General features: G+C 39.2%; 2 protein-coding genes across 8 annotated transcripts in view; both read left to right on the top strand.

Annotated features, from left to right (window-relative positions):
- The window catches only part of mcf2l2 (MCF.2 cell line derived transforming sequence-like 2), a 124,370-nt gene extending 116,317 nt beyond the window's left edge, over nt 1-8,053 (top strand). The window contains exon 35 of the mRNA XM_071487343.1: nt 7,438-8,053. Within this exon, the coding sequence (XP_071343444.1) occupies nt 7,438 (1 nt within the window). The 3' untranslated portion in view covers nt 7,439-8,053. The remainder of the gene's footprint in view (nt 1-7,437) is intronic.
- Nucleotides 8,054-23,651: 15,598 nt separating this feature from the next.
- Nucleotides 23,652-26,349, top strand: part of ect2 (epithelial cell transforming 2) — a 48,650-nt gene continuing 45,952 nt past the window's right edge. For 5 of the 7 annotated variants that reach the window (XR_011692434.1, XM_071487339.1, XM_071487340.1 and 2 more), the window contains exons 1-2: nt 23,652-24,040; nt 24,778-24,944. Coding sequence is in view for 6 of the 7 variants with exons in the window: in XM_071487339.1 (XP_071343440.1) it covers nt 24,812-24,944 (133 nt within the window). In the remaining variant the exon portion in view is untranslated. The remainder of the gene's footprint in view (nt 24,041-24,777; nt 24,945-26,349) is intronic. The other 2 variants (XM_071487341.1, XM_071487342.1) reach the window with 2 other exon arrangements.

The following is a 26,349-nucleotide window of genomic DNA, read 5'->3' as shown; positions in this document are numbered from 1 at the left end:
TGAGCAGCTCAGGCAGAGTGAACCTAAATACAGACTCAAAGGCCCTGTTCAGACCTGGCATTAACATCCGTCTTCAGTGATCTATTCAAACAATGAAACACGAAGGCTTATTGCAATTCAGTTCAATTCAAGGCAGTTCAAAAGAGTTAAACAAATCCAGTCAGGGGCAGCAAGGATTCCAAAGTCCAAAAATCAAAAACACAAGTAACAGGAACCAAGCTAAATCACACTGTGGACAGAAACAGACAAACTCCTAATGAAATTGTGACAGTGGCTGGTTTACAGACTGAAATGAGGTAACTGGGTTCAGGTGTGTGAGTGGGTGGGGAAGCAGCAAGTGAAACAGGAAAAATGTTCGGGGACATCTGGTGGTCAGATGCAAAACAGTAGGTCAGAGGAAATGAAAGGATAACACATATGCTGTGTCTCAATTTGCATATTTCCATACTCACCTGCTGTTTTGAGTACAGACAGTAAGTGTGTTCATATTGACAAGTAATGGCAACATGCAGTGCGCAATAAGTACCCGGTCAAAAAACTGAATGTAGAACGATGGACCCTCAACGGTTGCTAGCTTGGCTATGTAGTGGAAGGGGAGGGACCACCCACTTATTTTCAAACTAGTGAAAAAGGCAACATAGCAAGATAATAAATGCAGGTGTTGAGTGTGTGAGGGTCTATGTTTGTTTGTTTGTGTGTGTGCATGTGTGTGCGTGCACCAGTATTTGCATGGGTATGCTCAAGTTTAGATTCAGTTGTGATGCTACTGCCTAACATGGGCACAGATATGAGGTTGGATTATTTGAGATTGAAATCAGTGTTGATGATGATATGTAGTTTTGCATAAGAAAAGCTTTTCGACTTCTGTCTGTAATCATTATCCAAACCATTGCTTCCTCGGTTAAAAGTCTGTCTTGAGTTTGGTTCCCAATAATCAACCACGCATGAAAAAGGAAATGAGTCTAGTGGAACAGCTGCTCCTCTGCTGCCCCGTTCTCTCTCCACAAGGATTAAAGGCTCAGTGTGGCTTGTGTGGAATTAATTTTTTTTTTTTTTTTCACTGTAACATTACTGTGATGAACCAAACGTGTGACTAATGGTCTACTGCAAAATCAAGGGAGGCAGCTGAAAAACACAATGGCTTCAGATGAATAATAAATCACTGTTTCATTTCCCACACCATCACCATCTATCCTTTTGGCTCGCCAGAAAAACAGTGGCTACTGCCTTTATAGAGACACAGCCACTGGAATCCACCGCTGAAAGAGTGTTTCATCTTATGCGAGCTCTCTGCATTTGGAAGTGACTAATACTCTGTTAGATAAAAGTTTGACTGGCTTTGAATATTCTCATTTTTCATCAGCTCATGCATATTTCAGCTCTTAAAAAAAGTCTCCTGTCAACTGCATCTATGGGTTTTTGCCACCAAAAAGTCTCACTCACACTTGTCTCTCCTCCTCAGTTGAGGAAGATGAAGTATTTAGAAGCCCTCTCTTTTTTCTTTGGATCAAAGTTTACGTGCAACAGAATGTCACTGATGAACTGTGTTGCATATGTCATATACACCTTCATGTTTGCCGTCTGCAATGTGTGTGTCGTCATGCATTTGTGTATGTCTTCGTCGGTTCAGGTGTATAGACCATCTTCTGGCATGTTTGTTTGTGTGTGTGTGTGTGTGTGTGTGTACACACTGTTCACTTTTTGCCAACACAAGTGGTAATATGCTCGCTGACGTACCCCTCCCACAAGTTTTTTTGCACCTTTCCTGATTTAGGCTTTCATTTCACACCCACAACACACACACACTGTACCTGTCCCAGCCCCCGTGGGCTATCTGTAGGCAATGTGTGGTGTATTTGTATGGGGCTGAGAACACATTAGCACATCCAACCACATCCTGTTAACGTTAAGTCACAGTATGAGCAGAATAAAGATGGAATTACTTACCTCTGGTGTGAAATGTCTGGCAGCAACTTCCTGCATCTTCAAAGTCAACTTTTCAGAGGACAAAGTCAAGCTGGTGGCTCAAATGGAGAAAGAGGCAGATTGCAGTTAAGGTTCGGTAATCGTGACTAATCAGAGTTGGACAGAGCCCATTCCAGTTTGGGCCAGTTGCTGTTGCTTCTGTTAAACTGAAGAGATAAAGCCATACTGGCCTAACACAATTCCTAACTGAATGTGAACGAGCAAGTGAACATCAGGTTGCGTCAGTGTTTTCTTGTGAAGATGTCCTAACCTGCTCCGAGTGTCAGCGAACAGGCTGAAAGACGAGTCTTTCATTTGAAAAACTGCTTGCCCTTTCTGTAGTTCTGCGAAAGCTATATCATGCTTAAAATTTAAATCTTTTAAATTTCAAATTTGACTAGTAGCTAGGTGCTAACCAGATTGTAAGATAACTCTGTTATTCTTCAGTATTGATGAGTTGATGCATCAGTCGAGAAAACCCTGTGGCAACTTGCATTTTGTTAGTTGAGTCACTGCACCTTTATGTTTTAGCTTCCTCAGTACACAGAGCAATGCAGGAGAAACTGTGTGGCAGGCTATAAACAAATCGAGTGTCATTTTAAAATGACCAAAACACAAAACTAACTATTGAAGTAGAGATGGGATAGAAAAAGGAGAGTGGAACCCATTTCTGCTCTCATGCTCTCAGCTCAGGTGTCCAGCTGACAGCGCTGTCAGCAGCCCGGCAGGAGAGACACTCCACCGTGCATTAAGATTTCATAACCGAGCTATGACCAAGACGCCAGCTCTTACTGTCTCTGACTGAATGGAAACCTGATGTTTTCACATCAGGTGTGTATAAAAGCAATAACCTTTTAAAAAAATAAGAGAAAAAGCCCTACCTTAAACTTGTCATTACTATAATTTGTAGATAGTCCCTTTTTACTGCAGCATGGGATGTTTAAATTATGATATTTTGCTTTTGGGAAAATTGGAAGGAAACAGTCAAATAGTTATGGGGACTACTGTTTACATTCTGGTTTGCACGGATCTCTTCATCCACAGTTGCACTAAATGTCACAAGTTTTATTGCCTTTTTTAATTGCACCATAATCTAGTAAATCAAAATTTTTTTCAGTTTGGATTACCGGACAAATGCTTCATTACCATCCTCACATACATAATCATTTACAGGGGACTTTCACTCCCCCCCCCCCCCCCTTACTCTCTTTCTCTCTCTCTCTGATTGTGTGTGGCCTGGAACCCAGCTCTGCAAAACCAGTTATGCCACTCAATAACTCATTGCTCACCTTCAAACCACTCAAATGAAGGCTCATTTAAGACTCTCTAAAACATCAGCTTCAAAGTTTGATCATGTTTGCTGTCTTACCAGGAGCTTAATTGAGGGTTGATATTAGTTTGGTCTGTTTGTGTTGAATTTTGCGTGTTCTGGGCTGGCTGATGTGATCAGTGTGAACCACAGGTATGTGTATGGTCAGGGTGTACCTGCTGTCCAAATTTTTAAATAGATTTCACCAGTATTGATAATTTGTGTTGTAATTAATTAATTTATGTTTATGCTAATTATGTGATTTTTGATCCACAACTAACTTTGTTGTAAAAATAAAAATGAAACAATAACTGAAATAATCTATGGGACCTGTAAAAAAAAAAAAAAAAAAAGTGTTACTGTATTCACTTTCCTCCTGTGAGTGGGGACCCTCCCCTGCCTTGTGTTTCACATTCTAGGTTAGTCAAGAACCTTTTAACAGAGGAGACAGGGCAGTTTCCCTCCAGAGGGAGGTCACTCATTAAGTGACAACACTGACACTTCTGATTAACCATTGGCTGCTCTGCTGTAACACACTCACTCACCCACCCACTCCTCCCTCCCCTCTTTTACTCCAACTTTGTCAACTGCTCCCTTGCTCTCTGTCTTGGTTGTTGGGCTGTGTGCCAAGGACTGCGTGGGGAAGGATGGAGTGTTGGGTAGGGTTCAGGTTGGATGGAGGGACGGAGCGGATGAAGCTTTGGCTTGTTGAGTTTAATATTCAGAGCATGACGTAACTGACTGCAGCAGATTCCCCATGATTTCTCTCTCTCTCTCTATCTCCATGTCCCTCTCTCTCTTCATTAGGTGTCTGGGAGTGGACATAGAAAGAAAACCTATATTTTGAGGCCAATTACATTACATCCATCATTTCCTCATTTTGAAGAGTGTGTGCTCAAAAATCTTGTTGTCATACAAGGGACTACATAATGTACTCTATGGAGAGCCAAAGCAGGAGGAAATATCTGAAGCATCCAGGGCTTCAGAAGTAAAACAATTTTTGGTGATGGCAATCGGATTGAAGACTTTGATAACATGAAATTAATGATCTCCTGATTTAATCATCAGTACAATAGATTAGTAACTATATTAGAAAAACAAGGACAGGAGAAGTCAACTACGACTCCCGGTGAGTCATTAGAAGCATCCAGTCACCAAATATAGAACTCTGCTGCCATCTTGAACCGAGCTGGAGCTAAACGTAATGTTTTGATGGAAGATGATCAAAAATTCAGCAGTTTAACTCAGTGAGGAGTCCAGGCCCATCTTGGATAAATTTGGCAACGGTGATACAGTGTTTTGTTTCCAATTGCAACAATTAACCTCTGATTTGTAGCTGTTTATTGCTTTTTCTCCATATAAAAAAAGGTAGAAGTATATATAGAAAATAGAGGTTCATGGGTAACTTAGTATTCAGGGGCATCAGCTACAGCATACTGAAAAAAAATGTTTTATCAGAAAACAGTGTGGTTTTCTGATAAACCACAATGTGGTTAGATATCAACTTAACACCTGGTTTTATTTTGAACACAGCCATTTAAAAAAAAATACATTCAAACCCAGACACCCAGGGAATCACTTCTGTTTATGCCATCCATCTCATTTGCCTTGAACATATTGTTACCACTGACAGACTACCTTGATTAAAACTCTGTCGCATTATTGCTCCAGTGCCCCTTTACCTCCTCACTACAACAAGTACATGCCAGCCATGTTATTGACTAGATAATACAAGCAGCATTCAGCCAAAAACCATTAAAAAATTGTTCTCACAGTGAAAACAGTGTTAAGCAGTAGTATTAGTTGTAGCAGCAGAAGATGATGTTGCTTTGGCAGTGGGGTAAAAGGTTACAGATTTTTCACTGAAAGAATCAGAGTTAAGTTACTCTGTGAGAGTGTCACTAAAAAACAACCGTAAGGAAATACACAGCGAGCAAAAATACCTCTTGGACCAGGCTCCTGTCCAAGAGGTAAAACTCCTCTCTTTTCTTCTTCAAGTCTAATTCAAATAACTGAGAGCTCCGTCTATACTTATCTTTCATATCAGTCTTGACCTTGCATAAAGCCTGAGCACAGGTTCTGTATCACAATACATTGCTGATGAGTTCATGGTTTGATGCCACAAATAGGACAGCCATTCCTGGGCTTTGTGCTCTATATCTCTCTCCGTTCTCGTGCTTCACTGTCCCCTCTGCTCTCGATCCATCTCCCCACCATCTCGTCTCTGTAATGCCGGCTTGATGGCTGGTCCTTGAAGTGTTTGTTGAGGCCTTGCTTGTTTTGTTAGGGCACTCTATCCACCCATCATCAAAACAGCTATCCCTTTGATCTCCTCATTTGTCCTCTTTTTTGCTTCCTTTCATCTCTTTCTTCTTCTACTTCTGTAATTTGTTCTGATTTTTTAAATATGTTAATAGGACAGAATTCCACACTCCAGCAGCTTTACCTTCAGTATTTTGGTGAAGTGGAGCCCATTTACAAAAAGCCCTGTTCACCTGTCTGCAGTGATTGCCCATGTCTGCCTTCCCTATAATTCTTTATGCACTTTACTTGGAGACATTGTTGCAGATATTGAATGACTCACTATTAAAGTATACACCCCCCACCCCTCGGTCAGTATCACTAAAATGTTAAGTAATTACAAATCCTGTTTGGACAACAGACATGTTTCTGTTATAATGAAAGGTTAACAGCAACCACAGTTGCTACACCCGTCATTAGTGAGATTCCTGTCTTTCTAATTGTTCAAGATTTTGAAAGTCCAGCTTTATTTTTGATGACAGACTTGATCCTCCTGCATTGATGATACCAGTCTTACACAAATCTGTGGACAGGTGTTCTGCCATTCTTCAAAGAGGATTTTTTTCAGTTGTTCTTTGCTGCAGGGGTTTTGTAGCTTTGCCATTCATACATTCAAGTCAGAGGGACGTACATAGTTTTCACTTTTTTCTTATTTAAAGACGTATTTTTTTTAAATCCTCTGGTGCCAAGCTCATTAAGACTGTGAGTCACCTTTTCATTCAGTATTTGGAGATACAAACGTGCATCCATGGTGGCATCTATAAATGTCATCTCCCCAACACCTTTTGCAGTCATGCAGCCCCACATCAACACACTCACCTCCATGTTTCATGTTTGGCACTTTGCAGTTACTGTGGTTGTCCTGGCCAGGTTCATTCCAGACATGCTGAGCCTCATCTGATCCAAGCAAATGTAGTTTGGTTTCGTCTGACTAAAGAATGTGCTGCCAACATCCATCAGGTTTATTTTCATCGTCTTTGGCAAAATGTGTTCTTGCAGTTTTGTGCACTTTTGTGAGTAATGTTTTTTTCTTCTTGGATGCCATCCATAGAGGTTGACTTCCTGTAGTGTGTCTCTCACTGTCTGATCAGTCACTGAAACACAGATTTCCGCAGATAATGCTTGTGACAAGTCAGAAGCACTTACCCATCTGCTTTTCAATTCAAGGTTGCATAAACGGCAAATTTAAAGTGGTTCTATTTTTTGAGGCCAATAGCAGAAGCAACTGTGCCCTCTGTTATTGATAGTATAGTTCGTCCTCATCAGCTTATGTCCAGTAACTTACTGATGTTCTTCTACCCTCTTCCATCTTTGTGAAGTCTGACAATCTGGTCTCTTACTTGTTCAGGTACCTCCTCAACATATGGAGCAAGCCATAGTGCATTAGACATGACCCAGATCAAAACTGAGAGAGTTGTGGTGTTCATCTTACAACCTTGTTCATGCAATTAAGAAATCACAGTTGTTCTCACCTGTGTTGCATTGAGGTTGTCCTTCGGGACCTTATTTACAGTGTAGTCTGTCTAATGCGTTTGTCTTCAATTATACATAATACAAGATCATACAAGATCAAATAAACTTTGAAGTAATACAAATATTGTAAGATGACACAGTTTTCAATCATTTAACATTTAAGTAATATTGCACAGGGTTGTAGTAATAATTGAATACTGTATGTCTTGTATACTGTACAGTTAATTGTTTGATCTTATGTTTTCTTGGTACTCTAGTCTGGGCTGTGTATGCCCCTTCTTTAACACTATGTTTGAATGCCAGAGTTTCTCTTGTTCAGTTTTTTATTAATAAGATACAACATTGTATATACAGTTGAACCTGACATGAACCTTCTCTTGTTTTTGCAGATATCTTGATGGATCTGTGTACAGCAGCACTCTCCGACTCAGAAAATGAAGCCAGTACGTTGGGAAGTGTGTCTCAGGACGATATAAACACAGCTGATGACTGTAGTTCATTACATTGGACTACAAGCATTTTGTTGGATCACAAACATGACTCAAACTATAGTGTTTCAACTGCAATTTCCTAAAATGGACCTTAAATATCAACAACTATAATTTTCTACTTGCAGTCCATCTTTTGGACTACAACTATGGCCTGTTGATGTTTTTAAACCACAGTTTTTCATGTCTTACTCACTGAAGCTTCTCAGCAAAGCCTCTGGAAAAGCTGGAACCTTAACATGCCTGAATGCCATGGGAAAGCCATAAAAGACTTTTAATTCAACCAGCTGCCGTCTCTGTGGAACTGAAGACTGATGGATGTGGACACTGAACTTTACATCCAAAGGTGGATGAATTCAAATTACAAAATGCAATTCCAGAGTGGTTGGGCTGGATACCTAATATCAAATCCCATGAATGACTTGTATAACAGGAAAAGTGATACATTTTATGTTCTGGCTGTTAGCAGGCCTTGGCAAGGTGTCCTGTTTAGCTGATACTGACACTGCGCTGAAGCAAAACTTGTGGCGTTCATCGCGTCCATCGCGTTTGGTGTGAACGCACCGTTAGGCCACACTGCATACCTCACTTGTGCATGGCGGCGCCAGTGTTCGCAGGCTAGAGCAGCCACACATCATCTAGAGTTTTCCAAGGAGCCTGTTTTTCAGAGATGAGACGCACAGCTCTCAGCAAGGACAGTGAAAAGATCTGTTGATAGTCATATTGACATCATATCAGCAACATTACATAAAACTGTAACCTTTCACTATAGTCTGTTTTAGTTTTCTGGTGCTCTCTCTCTGTCAGCTAAATAAATTAAACTTAAAAGAAATCAAATTAAATTATTGATAACAATTAACAAAGGATAACTCAGTGTTTTCAGATCGGGCTAGTAGTAGCAGTGCCACAGCAGCACACAAGTTAGGTAAGTGGTGTGGCCTAGGCGTCCAGGACCAGGTTCTGCCTCTGCTGCCTCGCTTCAGCTTTACAGACGTTCTACAGTAGCTGCAGTCTCCAGAAGAACCTAGCAGTTGTCTTGCTTTCCTTTCCTTGTCAACGATTGCTTTGTGCATCAGCTCTATCTCTATAAATTGCTCTAAGAGGTTGAGTGATATCTCCCTTTTATGTATGAATTTATAACCCAGGTGTTCTTCTCTGTGCTCTGAAGGAGAGAAAAAAACATGGTTTGCTGGAAAGTATTATATTATATCCTATTTGTTTATTTGCTCAGTCGCTTGGGGGCAGACACTGCCTTATAAAATTGATATGGCTAATATGTAAGCAAACACTTACCTATTACCAAGCAGACATTGAGTTACACTGGATTTTATTTGTTTCTGGCAACCTGACAAATGTAAGTCCCATGTTAACTCTCTTTCTAGTTGTGTTTGGTCTTCACCAGCTTTTGAGGAATATAACATGGTATATTTTCTGTGTAGAGACAGAGAAAATCACTCGTCATTGACTTTGTTTGTCCACTTTCTGGTGCCAAGCAAGGTACTATGAGGCTTGTGTAGCGTAGCTTGTTTGCCTAAAGAAGCTCTCTGATGTATCCAGAAACAACACTGATGAAAGCTGATGATGCAAAAAACAAGACTAGGTGAAAACCTAGTATATGGCTGGTCCATGTATGGTTAGTGTGAAACTGAGGTCGTTGTTGAAAACTGCTGTAAACAACATCTTTCACTGGAAAGTAGCTAAAACCTGCTTGAAAAGTTGCTAAATGTTGTTAAATGACATAATACACTAATTAGCATATTTATGACATCATCACATTGTATTTGCATTCTGCCCAGTGTCAGCCGGTTTTAGCCCTTTTTCTCTGCTTTATCTATGTACTCAACATATACAGTATTTTAATGCAGCCAAATTACCAATTAAGCTGTTCTCATTTCCATAATTTTTTTGTTTGTTTGTTTCTGTTGTCAAACAACGGAACAAATATGAAATAGTGACTGAAACATGGCCCATTAAGACTACATGATAACCAGCAGTCACTTCCAAGCTATTCTCAAGCTGCTGCGCCACACTGCTGAAATATTGATTTTATAACCACAATATCAGATCAGGGTCTAAAAAAGTTTGATGTGATAGAAACTGCACCAATTCATTTTGAAAGGGCAACAGTAAATGAACACTCAGCTGACTGACCAATAGTGTAACTTCATCACGTGTCTGATAATCCATAAATAAAACCAATCACTCTGTCTGTGTCAGGGATGCAACAATAGAGGAAATCAAATTTAGATTTAGAATTTCTTTTATTAACTAATAACAGCTAAATTACTTTCCAGCAGGAAACCCATGTGAAAAATAAATTAATCATAATGTGTTTTCCAGTTTATTCTTTATACATGGACAGTGAATAGCAGACGGAAGAAGCCAAATGGCTTTTGATGCAAATTAAGTGTTACTGAAGCACATCTCCTCTTTAGATGGATGGTGTGCTGGTGTAAATCATGTTTTAGGAAACAGATTCATCTCTCTGACATGTTATGCTACTTGGACTCATCTCTGCATAATGGGATTTTCAGTAGCACTCTTTTTTGAGAACATAAGTTGTGAGAAAGGTCAGGGAATTGTTTGGCTATTTCCTGCAAGTGATTTTTCAGGAAAATGCTTTTTTAGCAAGCAGCACCTGGGTTGTTTCCTAACATCAGTTGCACAGGCCTATTCAGAGAGGAAAACAGCACTGTACAATGAATGGTAGCTGTAAATAAACATCAGTGTTTATTTTACATTTACGGTGTGTTCTAGGATTGCATCTTTTTATTTTATTTTTTTGTAAGGATCCATTTTCTGTATGATTGCTGTATTGTTGTACATCATTCTCCCTCTGATGCTTTTTGGCATTGTATTGCATTTCTACTAACAAATAGAATTCTGTGAACTATTCACTGCAACCAAAACAGCACCATTGTATTTCCACTTGCTGAGATGACAGCTCCTTTGATTGACAATTAGCCTGTAACTTATTAGAAATGGAAAGAGGAAACCAAAAGGATCTCAAAAGGTTAAATATTCCCCTGATAGCTGGCTACACATCAGAATATAAGACTTAGTTAGTCTGTAAGAAAGCTACAGAAAGTAACTGCAATCAATCTATTAAAAAATGAATGACTGGATGATGCATAGAAGGATAGGTGAATGAGTGGGTGGGTGAGTGGATCGATGATTGGATAGCTAGGTAGACTGGTGGTGGTGGGTGGATGAATGATTGATGTGTCGATGGTTGGTTGGAAGGATGGATGGATGACAATAGATGGAATGAATGAATGAATAAAGGAATGGATGGATGGATAGATGGTCAGACGGACTGACATACAGAAAGAAAAGTTTTGACACTGACTGGATTACCAGAGGGCAGAACCGTATTAAAGTTCATATGTATGTTTGTAAAGAGAAACACTCCTATTGAACATGACGTATGTTATGTTCATCCTATGTTAAATGAAAAATATTGTATCTTTGTAAGGAAAATATTTCAGTTGTACTGCATTCTGCTGCAATTTAATTGCCACTTAACAATGCTATAGAATGTATCAAGTCTGTATATTGTATCTGTCATTGTACATATGGTTTCATTGTGATAATATGCATTTACAATATGAATTTTGTCTCTGTTTTTTTTATATTTCAAATGTATTGTCTTAATCAAAGCTTAAAGATGTATGTAAGACTCAGAATTGATACATGGTGGTGCTAGATGTAGCACTTAAAATTAAGACCACATTTCTGACTGAAGGAGGAATCTTTGTTCCAAAGCAAAAAGATATGGTCAGACGACATGCATTGATAACAGCCACTGTACAGTAACCAGGTGATCAGATGAAATGATGCCATTATTGTACATAAAAACAAAAAAAGGCTTCTGAACAGGTAAAAGTTTTCAGAATAATTTTTTGTGACATCTTTTGCTTTTTCAGTATCTAAATGTTTTTTGATCTGTTTGTGCTGGAGGAACAGCACCTCCTCCATAACAGTGCCTTAAAGTAATCAAACACATTTCCCAGTAAATTTTACCTGCCGTTATGAATTCATTGACAACACCAGCAGAAGCTGGAAGCATGGTTTACTTGAAATTTATACAGACCCCAGCAGGTATCAAGGATAAAAAATATGATATTTTGTGGGAATTTTGAATTAGTGAATCATGCAAAAATTCATCATTTGCATTCTGAAATAAAAAAAAGATTAAAAAAAACTAAAAACAAGAACAAACAGAACATAATCAGGCCTAACCTTTCACCTTGTTGAAAATATGTAACTGGCAGCTGGCACTAGGAGCAAGCATCCTGGCATTGGCGAAAACATTGATGTGACATGCAGGACCAATTTGACTAATGGCTCTGAGAAGATTCTAAGGATTTATAAAACGTTATAGTGTTATCAACTTGCTAGCTAGCACAATGGTGTTGTTGGATCAATCCATTCTTTTTACATGATACATCTGGGTGTATATGTTACGTCTGCAATCGTTGTCCAGCTATATGAATCACTGATCTGGTCTAGCTTTCACTGCGAGGCTCAGCAAAGTCAGCATAGTTAAATTTGCTGAATGACAACGCTAACTGTTGGTAAACTAGACAGAATATAATAAATAAGGTATATTGGTACACTGATACAATAAATTGGTACATTGTTGCACTAATGCAGTAATGTTTCAGCATAACAGAATAAACCTTTCACATTGTGAAGTGAAATTACTGTACTGAATGGGTCTGGCAAAGGGTTGAGACGACCATAATCCTGAACTAACATCCGTTATAATCAGAGCACGACAGACATGAGCAACATTAGACTGAAGATAATGCACATAAAATCTACAAAGTAATAGGTTCTAAAGAGCAGACGTTTTTTATGTGCTAGCCATCCAGGGTGCAAAAGACAGGTATTTAGGCAAGGCACTCAGGAGTGAGCATAAATGTGTCATACTTTGAATTTTATCGGAAAATTCATCACGAGTCCCTTACCTAGAAATCAGTCCGCAGGCTATTGGCAACTGAGAAAATTGGGGAAAGTCTAATTCTTATGCCTCATCACAGCCAGGGCCGGATGCATTATGTTTTCAGGTTTTCCGTCCAGCTGTTCGTCTATCCGTCCCATTTTCGTGAACACGATATCTCAGTAACAACTTGAGGGAACTTCTTTGAATTTAGCACATTCATTTGGACTCAAGGACGAACTGATTCGATTTTGGTGGTCAAAAGTCGATAAAAAAGTAATTAACACAATTTAATTGCTTCACATTTTATGTACAGTATGTATGATAGAAACGCGAGGATAATTCAAGGGTACAAATGACTGATATACCCAGAGCTCAGTCCCCAGGCTCTATACATCTTAATGACAAGGTAGTAAACATTCAGCAGAGAAACAATGTATCATGGTTTCTCAAACTCAGAGCTGGGAACCGTTCCAAGGCCTTGCAGCATTGGTGTGTTGACCCTGCTTCAACACTACTATTGTAGTGAAAATGTCATCTCTTTCCAAGTGACCATTATTTGCAGCTTGAAAAAAAAAAAATGTTGAGAAAATGCCGCTAAAATCATTAGCATTCATGTGGCTGCTGCAGACTCATCTTTCCTTTACTGGCATTCAAGTGGAAATCTTTTCAAGTCATCAAGCAATCATACAACAATTTCTTTACATCATTTTTGAATTTCTCTTTGCATCTGTGTTTTCACTGTAGAACCATGAACCAAGAGGAAAACAAGAATTTCACTTGTAACAGCACAAAACATAAGCACAAGCCCTGAGACTGGGAGAGAATAAAACACAGTGAGAATGAGGGAGATGTGATACTTTTCCTTGCTGTGTCCCAGACAAGACCTGTGAGTGATGGCTGTTCAAACAGGATGTTAATTAAGTCTGTGCCAGCCGGCGGTGAAAGAATCCTGTATCCTGCATGTTGTCACAACTTGTTTTATTTTAAGAGTGTACTTAAATTAAATGTAATTATTTTAAGTTGGGTAGTGAAAGGGTAGGAAACAGGAACGGAATTGTACAAGTTGTTGTCTGTCTGCCTGTTTTGGTTGCAGACAGGCTTGTAAAGGGGAAACGTGTAAATGGCTTTTCCTTAGGTTGAAGTATGTGATGAAATACAGGCATCATGAAAAGCCCTGGAGTATTTCTGTTATTTTGTCAGTGATCAGCGGCTCTTCAGGTATGTTGGAGAAGCACCTCTGCATCATTGCTATTCCAGCCAGGCCCCTGCTCCCCTCATCAAGGCGAAAGGAACAAGCTATTAATGTTAAACTTAAAGCAAAATGTATTGTGTGTGACTGGTGCTAACTTTCTTATCTGCTTTCCACTGCTCCCAGATGAAACCATAATTTAAAGAGAGGAGGTGTGTGTTATAAGTCTTAAATGTTCCAGATTGTCTCTCTGGCCTCAGACACTGACATAGAGATGAGTTAAGGCTGCCATTTGTGTCAGGATGCTTACAGCTGCTTACTTTTCACACTGTCTCCTAAGAATTATGTCCACCACAATTACATTCTTTATTGTAAAGAGGAAACAGTTGTTTCGAACAAACAGTATTTGCAGACTGCTGAGAAAAAGCACAGCAGTGAAAGCAAAAATATTTACTGTCAGCATATTTTGCTTGTTTTCCTCACAGTGATTAAGATCTGTTGCCGTTCTACCGGCTTGGCTCTAGGGATAGCAAGGTTGGTTGGTTTGGTTTTGACTGAAATATCTCAACAACTTCTGAATTTAGATGAAATTTCGTGCAGCTATATCGGCCATACCAGCTTGGGTTTGAATCCCGCCTGTGACCCTCTGCTGCGTTTCATCCTCTCTTTCTCTCTACCCAATTTTCCTGTTACTCTCTCACTTTGACAAAGACAAAAAGCCTTAAAGAATAACTTAAAAATAAAAAAGATATCCTGTCTTTTCTAACTTTCTCTCTGAGTGATCATATTATAGGTAAATACAACTGAAATCACAGCACAGTCTTTGTCTCTCATTTATGTGTTTGGTGATTTTGTCAGAGGACATTACGGTTATAAAATCAAGATTTGACCATAAGGTGTCCAGCCACACACAAGGTTTTGACCTAGTCTTGTTTCTTTTTTGGTTTTTACTGAAATATATCCACAATTACCATATGAATTGCCATGAAATGTGGTGCAGACATTCCCATCTCCCTCAGTATTAATTATAACTTTGGTGCAGTGCTGACTTTTCTTCTTTTGCCATCATAAGGTCAGATTTTTACCTTATCCAATACTTTGGTTTATGACCAAAACCTCAAAACCAGGAGAACTGATCTCATTATCCCTGCTGTATAAATAGTCAGCAGTGTTTGTCAGACTGCTGTTGAAGAAAGTCTCTTATTTTCTTCCATCTCTGGCAGCGCTTAACAGTGTGTGTTATATTACAATACTGGTCAGCTGCAAGGTGGGCACAAGCAGCAAAAGTTGATCCACACAACACAAAATAATCCCACTTCCAGTGTACACAGGGACAAAACAAAGGGGTTGAAGCACTTCTTTGAGGCTAAAAAGCATGAAGATTACCACGTATCTGACAGACAGCAGTTTGTCTGACAGGACATACTATATCTGATGTGGTGGTGAGTAGTACAGCAGCTCCACAGGGGCCTGAGCTGTCTTCATTCCTGCTCACCTCAGACTTTCAGTATAACTCTGGGTCATGCCACTTGCAGAAGTTCTTTGATGACTCTGTAGTGATTGGGTGTATCAGTGATGGGTGGGAGGAGGATAATAGGGCATTGGTAGACGATTTGGTGGTGTGGTCTGAAAAAACATCATCTGCTTCTGAATGTGGCCAAGACCAGAGAGATGGTGATCAACTTCAGAAGGAAGGGGATGGCTAGTCAGTCCCTGTGTATTCTGGGAGACGATGTTGATGTGATGGAGGACTACAGGTACCACACTGACAACAGACTGAACTGGAAGACACAAGAAGGGTATGAGCAGACTCTATCGAGATCCTTCAACGTGTGCAGCAGGATGTTGTAAATCTTCGACCAGTCGGTTGTTGGCAGTGCACTGTATTTCACTGTAGTCTGCTGGAGGAACGGCATCAAAGCCAGTGACACCAACAGACTGAAAAAACTGATCAAGAAGGCCGGCTCTGTAATTGGCTGCAAATCAGACACCTTTGAAGTGGTGGTGGAGAGGAGGACGCTGAACTGTTATCCATTATGGATAATCCTGAACACCCACTCCACCACCTACTGGACAGGCAACAGAGCACTTTCTCTAACAAACTGGTTCAGCTCTGCTGTCTCAAGTACCAAAACAGGAAATCTTTCCCACCCACAGCAATAACCCTATACAACCCTTTAAAATTATTTACTATTCTGCACCTCTCAGAACTTTTAGCTTTATAGTTTCTGGTTTAACCGAACTCCTGTTTGCACAGCCTTGCCCACTATGTATTTTTTTTACTTTATTTTGTTGTGTTTATTATTCTATTATGTATATTGAGCTAGTTTTATTTTATTTTGTTATTTTTTTGTGATATGGCTGCTGTAACATGAGAATAAAAAAAAATCGAGTCTGTCTCACTGTCTGTCTGTCTATCTGCTGCGATAAAGACGAGGCTCTCCTCCTGATAAGCAAGCCTGCCCAGAACAAAGAACATTACCCAACTAAACCCACTACAATAATGTACCTATTAGCATGTACTGTCTGTATATCTTGATATACTTTAGGTTATTCTTTTGGGCCATAGAGCTCCATTGTTGTTAAACTATTGAAAACACATAATGGATGCTTTATTTTGACTCATTCCCACATCCTGCTGCATTGCTAGAGTGCTAAATGTATATTAGATAGTACCGAACAATTTCCTCCTGGTTGCTTAAAACTGCAGTCCATCCCAGTTGTTTAAGTAAATTGCTGAGCCTTTTTAAAAGATTTTTTAAACTAGAACTATACATTCATATTCTGTGTTTACAGAGGTACGTCGTCAGTAAGAATATATGAGGCTGAATGCCTGCTGAAACACAGGGTAGGAGACACAGGAAAATACTGAGAGACTAAAATTGTGTGGTTTTTTTCTTTTGATAGGGTTTGTTGACAAGAGCACTGTCGAATAAGGTTAGGGAAAGGCGATGGTCTTGGATGAATATCGAAAATGTCAGTGCTGACCTGAAACACAATTCAAGTTCTCCAACGTAAACAACTATATAGGTCATTTGTCCTCACCCTTGGATGGTAACCATTGGAGCATACCAACAGCACATGTACCAGACCTTTGTTGTCTTGGTAACAATAATATGTCTTGTATTAGTATACCAATGGCAGGAACAGATCATGGTTTTGGATTAAAATAAGTATTTCCTTAAGGTTTGACAACCCTTCGTCATCATGGTTGCATTAATGAACACACTGTTAAGGTTATTGAATGGTCAAGGATAGAAGAAATATCTCTTGCTGTGTCTCAAATTGAATACTTCAGTCAGTACAACTCACATTTAGTATACTGTGTAAAAAATATACTCACTGCTGTGGTGACTGAATTTCAACAGGGTAGACCTGTCCCAAATCAAAGACTGCCGTTGTCCAGAAATGACGATCGCAACAGGTGACCGTGAGTGTCGCCTGCCTGCCAGCTGCTTTGCTCTCTTGATGTCCAGTTTAAGTTGATGGTACAAAACTATGTGAGCTTTGGTCACATAAATGACTGAGCTAATGAGCTGACTTATTGATGGTTAACTAGCTTGGAATGTAAAGTGTTACATATCACAGGATGAAAATTTACCTGGTCAAACGGAAAAAAATAGCGTCAACATGCAGCATGTTTGAAGCTATGTACAATAGCTTCAAACACCCTTTTCATGTATAGAATCTGTGGCAGACTCCTGGCAGTTCTGAAAAGATCTTAAAAATAAAATCTCGGCTAGAAACTTTTAGTGACTAGTGCCTTTTAGTGGTCATTAAGTCCATCCCCTTGTTGTGTATTTAATGGCTACTTCTACCTGCAGGAACTGATCGACTGATTGCTCACTTTACAATCAGAGGTCACAACATTGTCCGCTGCCTCCTCTGCAGACTGATGCTGATGCATATATACTGTAAGCCCCAAAATATATCCACTCATGAACAAATGTAATGGTCGCATATGTATAATATAATGAATTTCTATGTATGAAATATAAAAGCATATAAAATAAAAGCACACATGTAAAAATTATACAGGAAACCTATTAGAAATTTTATATATTGACATACAGTATATGTCTTGCAGATACAAACATGGATGTTAATGTATATCTGCTTATATTGTAGACTCATGTTACATAAATATATATATCCATCTGAAAGCCTGCCAATATATGTTGATATCATATACAGTGGGTTCCAAAAGTCAGAATCCACTTCCAGAGTGGAAAAATAGACATGTTTGAAATTAATGAGAAGCTAATAAGAAAAACAGATAAAAGCCTAGACAATTTTTATATGTATGTTGTTTTAATAAACCTGCATATATAAATTAAATATATATCATGGACATATGTAATACCATATAAAAATTAAACATATAGATATTTCTTTATATATCTGTGCATATTTACATTTTACTGTGGGTATTTCATATATTTTATAGACGTATATCTTAATATATCCAGAGGATGTATATATGTGATAATAATAGAGTTTCTATTCCAAATAGACTTCATTGATAAAGTCCATCTTACATATACATCAGTCATGATACTATGGTGGACTATAGCAAGGATGCTGCAATGTGAAGTAGCAACTGCACCCAGTATACTGTACTGGGTCAAACTGAAGCAGACATATCGTATGTTGAAAAGAGACAAGGCCGCAGAGCTTTGAATACAACAAATTGCTACATTCAATGAATCAACAGCATCTACACAAGATGCCTTTGGGAGATAACTCTTGAAGGTCCAGCTTTTATGGATGAATAAATATTTGTGAGGGTTATGAAAAAGCTGCTGCTCTGGATAGAAGAATATAAAGGCAGTTGAAGAAGTTCAACCTGCCAAGGACTATGATGGTGAACTTCTACACCTCCATCATTGAGTCCATCCTCACCTCCTCCATCACCATCTGGTACACTGCTGCCACGGAGAGGGACAATAACAGACTGCAGCGTATCATCCACTCTGCTGAGAAGGTGATTGGCTGCAATCTTCCGTCCCTCCAGGACCTGTACGCCTCAAGGACTCTGAGGCGTGCAGGGAAGATTGTAGCTGACTCCTCCCACCCTGGACACAAACTCTTTGAGACACTCCCCTCTGGCAGGAGGCTGCGGTCCTTCAGGACCAAAACCTCTCGCTACAAAAATAGCTTCTTCCCATCTGCTATTAGCCTTATCAACAAGGCTAGAGAGCCCCACTGTTGCTGATCAATTGCACCAATCACCAGAAAAAATTCCTTGTATGTGAAAACATACTTGGCAATAAAACTGATTCTGATTCTGATTCTGATTCTGATAAATATAGAATATATGGCAATATCTTGAAAGTCCCTGAATTGTTGCCCGACATAGTAAAAAATCTAAATCTGTTTTATGTAAATAGAAGAATAGACAGATTATTCTCAATGGAACATTAAAGGCTGCAAATGTACTTGTGTTTTAGCAGTGTATACACATAGACAACCAGTAGTGACATAAGCAGCATTTGTCATCCACCTTCCTTTGTAGCTTGTATGTAGAATTAAAAAGTATATCCACATAGCCCGATAATCTGATTCTGAATTGTCATTTCACTTTATTATTCAGTCTGAAACTCATGTTGGCAGGGAAAGGAGGGCAGAGGGGTGCATAGCAATCAACAATTATGGCCATGGTAGCATAGGGTAGGGCTCACGTGGTAACCATCATGCATAGCTCATGTGTGTGTCACAAGCCTTAAAAACTATGGTTTATTACAAATTGTTTTCTGGCTTTTTTCATAAATATATCCAACGGAGCAACAAATAGGAGATAAACTGACCAACACTGTGGTCAGATGATCTAAAGCGCTTCATTTGGAAATAACATTGAATGTAAGATGCGCTCAAAATAAATGTTAGTGAAAGTCCCACATAGAACATGAAAACTGCACACAACTACGGCAAGAGCCATGGGTCAGTCCACCAAAATGAACTGTAAATAGCTTAGGTAATAATTTTATTGTTATAATAATTTGATTTTGACTTCCAAATAAGTTTAACTTAACCTGTGGCTTCGTTTTCAATCTGTCAATCTGTTAGTGTTTCTGGTATTTGTTTTTAGTGGTTAGTGGAATTACAAAAATAAAACCTGTAGCCTCCTTTACATGTAACACAGATCAAGGCTTTACTTATCATCGCTCTTTTATGGCAATTATGGCACCATTTTACTGATTATTAATACGTTTCCTTTTGTTTCGTCATCAATAACCTGGTGTTTTGTAAATTATTTTTTAACTTTGGTGTATATGTTTACACACCCTAAGAACATCCTCAAAAGTGGCATAAAATTGTGCTGCAAAAAAAAAAAAAAAAAAAAGTTTATAAAAGAGTTTTACCTTGTTGGATTTATGTATGTACGGTGGCCTGCTTATATCTCAAGAACATGTGGTCTCTCTCTATCTTTGTGTCTATTCATATTTGTGCGTTTGGTGATTGAGCATCAAAGAGCAGAGGACTGAGCTGGAAATATAAAGGTTTGAGGAAGTGTAGAGAGGACAGACCTGGATAGGAGGAAGATATGGTCTTGACAAAGCTTTGTTCCGCCCAGTCAACCTCCTGAGGGCTGAATACAGAAAGACAGACAGAGATTGTGTGTGCATGTGTCAATAAAATGACTGGAGGAGCTCTCCAACAACCCCAGGAATACGACAAGCATACTAAGGATTTCACAACAAAAATCACTGTAGAAGAAGAAAAGCAAAGGAATGGCTGGAAGTGAATGTCTTCACTATCCTCCAGAGCACATGCTGCTCCCCAAAGGGCCGCTTTGTGTGTGTGTCTGTTTGTCTTTTTAACTTTGAGTTTGTCTGATTGCATCATTGTGTACGTGTATAGGTGCTTTTGTGTGTGTTTGTGCAGTATCTTTTTGAGGCCAGTGCCTTCACAGACACAGGAAGATGAGGTCCATTCCCCAAACTCCAGCCAGTTGTTGCATCATCATGCAGCTACAGTAGCTTAGGACTCAGGTTTAGTCTGAGTATTGAGATCAAGTTAGGTTCAAAGTCATTTTGATGCTGTATTATTTCCTTAATAGACATGTTTGTTGTTAAAACAGGATTTTGTCACAGAAGACATCGCCTGGACCTCACATGTGACAGCACTTTCCAAAAATGCAGTGTTTCCAATTCTTGCATCAAGGCAAGGAGAGCCTTCCTCCACCTGACCACCTCCACCTCACTACATTCTACAGAGGCACCACTGAAAGCATCTTGTCTGGCACGGGAACTGCAAGGCCTCTATGTGTAAGACCTTACTATAGACAGTGAAAAGAGAAGAAAAGATCACCAGTACTTATCTTCCCTCTGTACAAGACAACCACAAAGGACAGAGCACCCTCAAAGCTCTCAGCACTGTGACAAACCCCGTCTACAGCCTCATCATGCTCCTACCATCCGGCAGGAGGTACCGAAGCTCCAGGGCCCCCTCTACCAGGCTTTGCAACAGCTTGTTCCCTCAAGCTGTGAAGATCCTCAACAGCTTGAACACCCAGGCCAACTCAATCCTCCCCACAGACAATACTACAGGCCTGCATCCACCACATGCACAGTAATGACTGTATCACTTTAACCCTCTGTGCCTTACAATCCACTGCACTATGCAGAATAAGCTACCAGTCATTTGTTTACAGTTACGTTTGCAACAAACATCTTGTTGCACCTTATTTATAACTGAAACAGCTGCTAATGAGCCAAGCTGTTGCTGCTAATGTAAGAGTGTTTGTCACGGTGCTAAGCCGTGTCCTTTTAGAGTAGGCTGTTGTGTCGTGTTTGTATGTCTTTTACACATTTTTTTCTTCACAGTTAGTGAAGAAGTTAGTTTTAGTTTACAGTTATTTTGTTTTTTTGCACTTATTACTGTTTCGCACATGTACTTCCTGCCTGTTCTGTGTTGCACTGTGCTCCATGAGGAACAACATTGTGTTCTCCTGTATGAATGGCATGCATATGTGTGAAAATAAGTGGAACCTGAATTAAGAAAAAAACATGGTAATAGCAAGTTCCTCCCGAGAACACTATAGGGATGCACGATCCAATGTTCCACGCTGGTATCAGCGCTGATACTGACTTTATCAAGTGGATCAGGTATCAGCCATAACATGGCATATCCACATTAAATACAATTTCTTTGTCACTGCTATTAAACAAAATTCATTTTTTCCTCATTTACATTTATTCAGTCATGGTGGGCTGCTGACTAAGATTTTAGAGCTACAGCAGTCCCTGACCTCATGTTATGTTGCATAACTAATGACATCCATACATTGAGGTACACATATTTTAAATATGGGCAGAAGAGAGCACTTGTATTGGATCGGGAATTGGTATCTACAGATACCCTGACTTGAGGTATCGATATCAGAATCTAATTCTAAGGACAGGCATTGCAAACTAGTTTAGGATATGAATACTGTGGTATATGGCACTGGTTTGTGCTTTATGCTTGTTCTTATACTGATAAATATTACATAAAAAAAAATAAATGTGGGATAGAAAAAGTAGGATTGTGCATGTCGTATTATGAAGGGTGGGTGTTTTTTTGTGTGTCTATGTGACTAAAATAAAACAGCTGGGTTGCTCTCCGCCTGAGAGGAATTCAGTGTGTTTGCTGAACACACCTCTGTCTCACAACCCTTGGGAAACAAAGGCCAGTTTACAGAGCTTCGGGCCTTTTAGAAATCATGCTTTACTCTTTCAAACAAAACCTCTGTGGAAATGTGCTCTTCATCTCCCCTTTAGTCTGAGAGGTGAAATCCAAGCATCTCAAACATATTTATTATGCACAGGGTTAGTGTACAAATACAGCCACTTCTGAGAAGTATCATCGTCACCTAGAAAAATGTCACAGGGTGTGTTGTTTTGTTTCATGAACAGCAAGAAAGTGATATTTGTAAGTATAGAGAAATACTATTGTGATTCTATAACAAATGTGTGACATGTGTTTCAATAATCATCAATCAAAATGAAAATGCATACAAACATTCTGTTATTTTAGGACTTAGTACCACACAGGCATTTTAATGTTCATGATACACAACAAGTCTGTATGGGAACATTATGGCACTGACAGTAGCACAATGTATAAATATAAAATCAATGCAAAGGCAACCGTTTAGTGCAGTAACCAAGGAATACATAATTATTGAAATCATTTTAATACTTTATTGATTGATTTTCAGTACCAGCAATATCATGCATGGCTTGTTCAAATGTGGAATATAAACAAACACAGCAAGGCATCATCTGGGTCTGCAGAGGAAATGCCAGGTTTGCACTGATTCAGACTGACTTCTCAAGTCAGGAATCTGCCCTTTGCTAATGATACCAATAGGTTTTACACCTGCTTTTCATAGTTGCTTTATTTATTTAGTAGCCTAAACCCTGGGTTGCAAATATATTTGTTGTTTTAATTTACTCCTTGTGAACTATACCATGTGACTTCAATATTTCTAAATGCCACTTGCCAAGTCTATTTAGGTCAGTTGGATTTGTTAGAGAAAATATACCCAGAAATACTTTTGGTAAATGTCACTTTTACTGCTATATGGAACAAATAGGAGCAGCAGCAGAATGAAAAGTGTAATTTTCTTTTCATTCGTTATATTAGACTCTAGGTAGGTCTAAAGGTCTTAATATGCACATTGTACATGAAGTGAAGTGAATGAAGCTGAAGATATCCTCCTTTGCGAATGCTTAGGCTATTTTTCTTCATTAATATGACCATACTGTTGAATTATGCTGCCAGAATTAAATGAAGTAAAATGTGTTTTCAAAATATCATTCAATGCCAGTTGTTTTTCTGTCTCCGAAAATAATAAAATATTTCCGACAGCACCTGAAGGTCGCAAGTCTAGACAGCACAGGCAATGCGCATCGAGATTTGAATGAACGGACCAATCAGCGGCCTCGCCGGACGGAAGCCGCTGGCTCCTGTCACTCTGGACCAATCAGCGCCCGGCTCCCTTGTTTTCCTTGCTTTTTGAATTGAGCTCTAACAGCAGGCTGACACCTTCTTGGTACTATTATGAAGTTGTTAGCTATCATCAAACTAAAGGAGAGACATTTCGAGAATTTGGACTGTTTTCACGTATAAAGGGCAACATGCATTGATACCAGACTGGAGATTTAACGGAGACATGTTACATACTTCCTGACGAGTTTGGACCGAAGAGGAATTACCGGGAGTTCTTCATTGTGTTGTTAACTGACGAGCTCGGTAGCTAGCTAAGTTAGCAGTAGACCATATTGAATTTAACTGGTTCAGCAGCCAGTTAGGGTCCGATAGCTCCACTTTCAGATATCATTTTGTTTTTTTCTTTTTAGTACTAGCCACCAAATCAGTCGGTAAGTTTTGTCTACTTTAGTTTCTTTTTTGTGACCATACCGAGCACCTAACGTCGCTAAGTAAGTTAGTAAGCTCTGGTGATAATAGGTAGAGGTGACTTGGTGCCATGGTGAAAGCAGCTAACGTTAACTGGCCCAGCGTTAAGGTGTAAGCTAGTCCTCCTGTTGGCCTAATACCTTTGTGTTTTACATTATTAGAAGCATAGGTGAACATAAAAGACACAAAAGTAACGTCAACTATTAATTCATATCCACAAATCCTCTAACCTAATGAGTTTGTGTAGTTTGGAGGCTCATTGCTTCTTTGACCTGTTTACAATGATGAATTGTCCTCTATTTTAAGCTTTCCATTAATATTACTGTGCTTTTTGTCAACTGTGAGATTTATTTTAGTTAACGCCACTAATCTAAACTGACATCTAGGTTTCATTAAGCCTGGCAGAGGTGGTTTCATGACTGTTATCTAAGCAACCTAACAAATCTAAAGTTTTTTCCACCTTGCCTAGTTTTACCAAAGTTATCACAGTTCACAAATGTGTTGCCTCCTCTCCAGCTGAATTGTCAGACACAGGCAGTATTTGTGTGTGAAGTCATGCCAAGTGTTGTCTCTTGCCTTTAGTTTGACAGTTGTCACCCTCCTCCTTTTCCTCCTTGCTGCTATACTTTCTCCCTTCTCTCTGCCTTACTGTGTTCTCCCTCTGTGTCGCTCTCTGTTCATTCCCTGTAACTTTTGATAGCTTGGACAGTTTGGTGCCTCCTTAGGTTCCTGCCATGGCTGACAGCAGCATACTGACTTTAGGGACAGCCCGGAGTCTGTTGGTGGATTCTTCGGTCTACGATTCAAGGATTGCCGAAACCACCAAGGACCATGTATTTCTGGGCATGGCATGTGAAGATGGGGAAGGTCAGTCTGCAGAGGTCACTGTTTTTTGTTCTCGCCTCCTTTCTCCTTTTTCTAAATCTCTGTAATCTCTTAATTCCTAAACTGCTGCTGTTGTTAAAAATGAATATGGATTTATACCACATGTGACCTTCAATTTCAATGTAGTTAATACCAACAGCCACCACTGTGTAAAAATCAGGATTTTCCTGTCTGCAAGGCAAAAAGCCAATCTAAGATGCTGTGGAGACATGGTGCACTAAAACCTGAAACAGGACTTATGGTTGTACCGTCTTGCAGGCTATTTGCATTCTTCCATGGTTAGGGTTAGGCTTCACTTGTACTCTGTTTGCTCACATATATAGTATTTTAATATAGCTTAATTCCCAATAAAGCTGTTCTCATTTATATGTTTTTCTGTTGTCAGACAATGAAACAAGTATGAAATAGTGATTGAAACGTGGCCCATTAAGACTACATGTTAACCAGCATAACCTTCCAAGCCATTTCCAAGCTGTTGCTCTGCACTGCTAAAATCCAGATTTTATCACTATACACATAAGACAAAGACAATGGCTGTGCTGTGGTTTTGGCTATATTCAATTGAAAAATGGTCACTCAGACAGAAAATTAGACGCTGATTCACATCAACTGTTGTGTGGTCAGCATAGAGGGGTGTGCCTGCGGAGGGAAAGCCCAACCTTGTGGTCTCAGGCCAATACTGACCGACTCTCCTCTACTGAAAGTTTGCCTAGAAAATTTGTTAGATTTGTCGCTAGGTGCTTTTTTGGAAAAAAAAAAACCTGTCAAAGGTTTCTGAAAAGTCAGGAAATTTAAGTTGCTTGTTTGTGTCAAAACATTTTGAGTCAGTCAGTGACTTTCATGTTTACTAAAGTCATTTGCACTGTAAACCAATTCTTCCACAGTACATTCCAGCAGAGACCTATACTGAGTTCATTCATTTATATCTTGACAGAACTTTGTGCTGTTGCATTTAGGGATTATTTTCTATTAAATATGAAAGTTTATAAATTAATGTTTTTGGCACACCTGGCTGAGTGGTGCTATCCATGTTCCTGAAAGGGGTTTTTAATTTTAACTTTAACCTTTTGTTGTGTATTATTGCGTTCCCCCTCTATCCACATGAGGAAAGGACAAGGCACATGGTTGGACTGGGAAACAAATTCTGTCCTGGACTTAGGCAGCTGCACAAGCAGGGCTGCAGACTAACTTTTTTCACCACAGTCCCAGAACCGTCTTGAAAACCAAATTAAACCTTCCCAAAGTGAATGTAAATTGTTACCAAATCAAAATGTTTCTCTACTCTATTATTATCAGACAGATGGACAGACAGAGATTCTTGCTTTAAAGTTAGATTATATAGTTTGATGTTTGCTGCCTGTTGCATACATCTAAGTATTGTGTTTCT

Source organism: Trachinotus anak, unplaced genomic scaffold (genome assembly GCF_046630095.1).
Source record: "Trachinotus anak isolate AG129_WGS33_773 ecotype Australia unplaced genomic scaffold, CSIRO_AGI_Tana_v1 ptg000010l, whole genome shotgun sequence".
In the NCBI taxonomy this organism is placed as follows: domain Eukaryota; kingdom Metazoa; phylum Chordata; class Actinopteri; order Carangiformes; family Carangidae; genus Trachinotus; species Trachinotus anak.
This window is presented reverse-complemented; position numbering and strand designations above follow the sequence as displayed.